The following is a 4515-nucleotide window of genomic DNA, read 5'->3' as shown; positions in this document are numbered from 1 at the left end:
CATGTAGTTGACATGTAGTTACAAAGTTACTTATAGTTAATAGAATGTCTAAAGTGGACTAATCGAAATAAAGTGTAACCAAATATTGAGATATATTTTTGTTAATATCGCACACCCCTAATATATTTAACATTTTGTTTAGAAAAAATGTTTAATAAATATGAGAAGTGCCCTTTTTTCCGCTTGAGCCCCTGCCCATCAAAATATCTGTGCACGTCCCTGTCTATAATAGGGGTGTGAGACATACCAAATGAAACATACTAGGCAGAACTTTGCCAACAAGTATAATTTGAGTATTGTTTATATTGTCTGTATTTTTTACAGCCATGACAAAAGAAATTTGGTCCTCCTTTATATTAAGTGGCCTTAACTACTATGTACTTGCATCAACAAAGTACATTGTACTTATTGTGTTCATATTGTATTGCAAAACACTTTTGCTGCTATTGAGGTGAGATATGGGTAAGGTTAGAGACAGGTTTGGTGGTATGGGTAGGTTTAAGTATGGGTTAAGGTGTAAGGGATGGATCAACAGTGTAATTATAAGTATAATTACGGAAATTAATTAGAGATGTAATTACATGCAGGTATTTTTTTTATAATAAGTACAATGTAAAAACATGTATGAACACAATAAGTGCACTGTATCAAATGATTAATTTAAAATGTAAGTACATAGTAGTTAAGGCCACCTAATATAAAGTAGGGCCAATTATGTATTATTAATGTTGCAAATTCGCAGCCTGAATTAAAAGTGATAATATATATATTTATGTAAAAAAGGAAAATATTGACAACAAGAAACATCTTTTTATATCCTCGTGAGCTGCAAAAACAACTGCACAGCACTGGCAGTGTAACAAATCCCAAACAAATTACCTCTGCAGTCACATTAAATAAATCCATTGCCTATTGCCAATAGTGTAGTGAGGTATGAAGCACAACTCACACAGAAGTCGCTTTTTTTTGGTCAACACAGTGAATCCAAGTCACCAATTTGAACCTGTTGTAAAATCTGCATGGGAAAATCTTTAGCCTATATGTGAAATTCTCAATTTCTACTGGATTTCTGTTGAAATGGCTGGATTTCACCCTTTAAAAATAGATGGGAAAACAATGGGAAATGTGACCATCCCTTTCTGAGCTTGTTTATTTCATAAGTTCAAAAAGACTTGGGAATTTAGAAGTTACTGGTTGGAGTATGACGAATCCTTCAGTGAACAAACTCAGCAAATCAATCAAAGTTATTACTTTCTGTGATGTCTGTCTTGAAATGAAGCAAATATTACTGCAAGTACTCAAGATTCACAAAACTTAAAATCAGCATCACTATCGACTGGTTGTTCATATGACACAGTTAATTACCTCAGGAATTACTGAGTAATATCTGAATTAACCATATGTTTATGGTTTTAAATGTGCCATCAAAGGCCAATCGAGCCATAAAATTGAACAAACTGTGGAACGGAGAGACTTCAGAATCAAAGAATACAGCCATCACGCCCAATTAAAAAGAGAGAAGCCTCATTCCTTGTATGAAACTAATTGTTAAGCAGATATAATAGATCAAACAGCAGGTATTTTTAATAAATAATGTTTCGTTCTAGTGTTCCTGTCTGTTCACCCCTAATCTGTATCATCTGGGAAATGAGTCGGTTTGACTTTAAAATGCGGTACTTTAAGCTCTGCTGGGTGATAAAGTTTTATGTTGCCTTCAGATGGATGGCACTACATTAAAAAACGAGAGGCATCTCACCTTTATCTTGCATAAGCAGAATGAGAACAGCTCTGCCACTCTCAACCGCAAAGTCACAGACAAAAATAGCTGACTTGGGTTGAATTCATTTAGCCTCCGCCATTGCTCATGATGCAGAACGTGGCCGCTCTGTGATTGTCACCCTGTCTCACACAAGCTCCTTTCCCCCGCAAGCTCTTGATTAGATTACTTTTGCTTGTCCCGCAGGAGTGGTGCGGCACACTCTGAATATTAGCTTTCTGACTGGCCCATAATCAGCTTGAGGAATGATCTAATACTCAGCAGCTAATGGCAACTCCTGTGACGGCTCGCCTTTCTGGAAATTAATTTGGCTTTTTTCACCGGCTTGCCCCGCTGACTAAGCCACTCTCTCAATCTCTCTCTCTGCAACACAAACACACTCACACACAAGCAGACAGCCCTATTCCTTTGAATGCTCTTCTTTAAATAGTGTCACTATTTTTTATATTTTACTATGAAGAGCCAAAAACTTTATTGAGGGCAGTGGAGGGAAAAGTTCATTTTCTTCATGTACAATGCAGTTCAAAATAAAGTGTACCGACTGTGTACATTAGTAAGTTCAGTTCCAAAACTGAACTGGTTTTAGCTAAATAAATGACACTATTGTCTTTTAGAGCTGCTTTACAGCAGAATCTGAACTCCATAGTTGAGTTCCAATAACGTATTGTGCTATTTTCCTGTTTATCTCTGTGAAGCTGCTTTCACACAATCTGAACTGTATAAAGCGCTATAGGAATAAACAGGGATTCTGCAGGACAACTTCTTTTTACAACTTCTTTAAGGCTAAGTAAAAAAAAAATGTAATGACTAAATGGAAGGGGACATATAGAAACTAAACAACAAAAATGAAGGGGGTTTATCATTAAAACAAGCACAAATAACTGCCAGCAGGGTCAGAAAAATTACCTTTTCTAAGGGAAAACAAGTTTATTTTTCTGGCCTAGCTGGCTGATGTATATATGTTTTTTTTAATCTTTTGTAACCATAAACACTTAATTTGGTTAAATTTCTCAGAAAACAAGACTTCTTGGTTTAAGGATGTTTAGATATTTGTACTGGAAAACAAGACTGGAAAAAACTACTGAGTAAGATATGAATTTTTTGTAATGCATGCAACATTTAATGCATTACCTTATGAATGTAAGACTTTCTGCTCTGATTTGACTTTTTAAGGCCTTTATTTGTCACGGACCTTTTAAAGACCTGCAGAAACCCTGAATAAAGGTGACTTGACTTGGAATTAATATGCCTGTAAATAAACCTAATGTTCAATTTCGCTGTGCTCTGTACAGTATAAAAATTTTAAACTTAAGAACATCCCCTATGGAAATTACCCCTTAAATAGCATTTTTGAGTGATAACTTATTGGTCTTTGATCAACATATGATTAACTTGCTTATACGTAGAAACGATTTCCACCCTGAAAACTAGTTAATTAACCATGAAATTTTGAAGTATTTTCTTAAAACAGACTCCAATAATCTTCTAAACTTCTAAAAATCATTTTTTACAGTGCAGTTTACATGATAAGTAACAAACATAAGTTTCCTACCTTCTTTGTCATCGTGTCGGATGATGGCGTCCTGGATGACGTCTGAAAGCGTGAAGCTGATTCTTTGTTTTTTGCGGTTGGTGGAGCGGGGCTTGGGGAAGCTCTGCTTCTGTAGCGTCCGTTCGCGCTCGTAGTAGACACGCAGCTGCTCGCAACGCATGCGTCTGACCAGCCTCTGACGCTGGCCCAACGGCAGAGACTCCAGCAGACACTGGTCTATCTCCATGTTCTGCCTGAACACGTTACATAGCTGAAAACAACCTACACAGAGAGAAAGAGGAGAGCACGTGCATTATTTCACAAATGTCATTACATTTAAGCTTTTAAGCTGATTTAAGCTTACTTTATGATTTTTTGTGTCAGATTTTACCGTTACTTGAAATGTTACTGATACATAATCTTGCCAAAGAAAGTCTAATATGGCAGCTAAGTGAACTTGCTTACCTTAAAGGCAGGGTATGTGATTTTTCAAAAACACTTTAGAAAACTGATTCGGGCCTGACTTGTAGCCAATCAGCAATAAGGGGCGTGTCTACTCGTGATGTGGAGGAGAGAGCTTTCAGTGCATGGTACGGACATTAGCCGAGCCGAGCAACAGAAAGATAGAGATGGCGGATAAAAAACAAAAGAGGAAAACGTCTGCGGAACGATAAGGCAAGAAGTAGGACCCGTGTAAATATCGGATCAGCTTTCCAGCGCTGGAGAGAACTCAAGGAGCGGAGGCCTGCGATCGGACGCCGAGGTTGCTTTGTTTCTTCTCAATAGGTGAGTAACACCGTGTCTACAACAGCTAAAGTCTGCCTACACCGGACGCGATCAAACGACCGTTGAAAACCATTTGAAATGTATGTCAGCACGTCATAAATAGAACCCGGCAGCAGCTTTCTGTCGGGGATTTGTTGCGCCGCGCCGCTCACGTCCGTAGACACGGTGTAACATTAGTTTTGCTTTGTTTCACAGAACTAATCGATGCCTGGGTTGCATACATATATGTGGGGCGGAGCTATCAAAATAGGGGCAAGACCCTTTTGGGGTAGGGGCGTGTTTGTTTTGGTGATTTCAAATATCAACATTAGCTACCAGAAATCACTTACCCTGCCTTTAAATATTCACGCACTTACATAGGCTATGTATGTCGCGTAAACTTTCAAGCGCTGTTTAAAGGGTTAGTTCACCCAAAAATGAA

At 37.9% G+C, this 4515-nt stretch overlaps 1 protein-coding gene across 1 annotated transcript in view; it reads right to left on the bottom strand.

The window, feature by feature from the left end:
- The window catches only part of myo16 (myosin XVI), a 194543-nt gene that overhangs the window by 157202 nt on the left and 32826 nt on the right, over positions 1-4515 (bottom strand). The window contains exon 2 of the mRNA XM_016523312.1: positions 3330-3590. Within this exon, the coding sequence (XP_016378798.1) occupies positions 3330-3590 (261 nt within the window). The remainder of the gene's footprint in view (positions 1-3329; positions 3591-4515) is intronic.

Source organism: Sinocyclocheilus rhinocerous, unplaced genomic scaffold (genome assembly GCF_001515625.1).
Source record: "Sinocyclocheilus rhinocerous isolate Xijiao unplaced genomic scaffold, SAMN03320098_v1.1 scaffold1441, whole genome shotgun sequence".
NCBI classification, from domain to species: domain Eukaryota; kingdom Metazoa; phylum Chordata; class Actinopteri; order Cypriniformes; family Cyprinidae; genus Sinocyclocheilus; species Sinocyclocheilus rhinocerous.
This window is presented reverse-complemented; position numbering and strand designations above follow the sequence as displayed.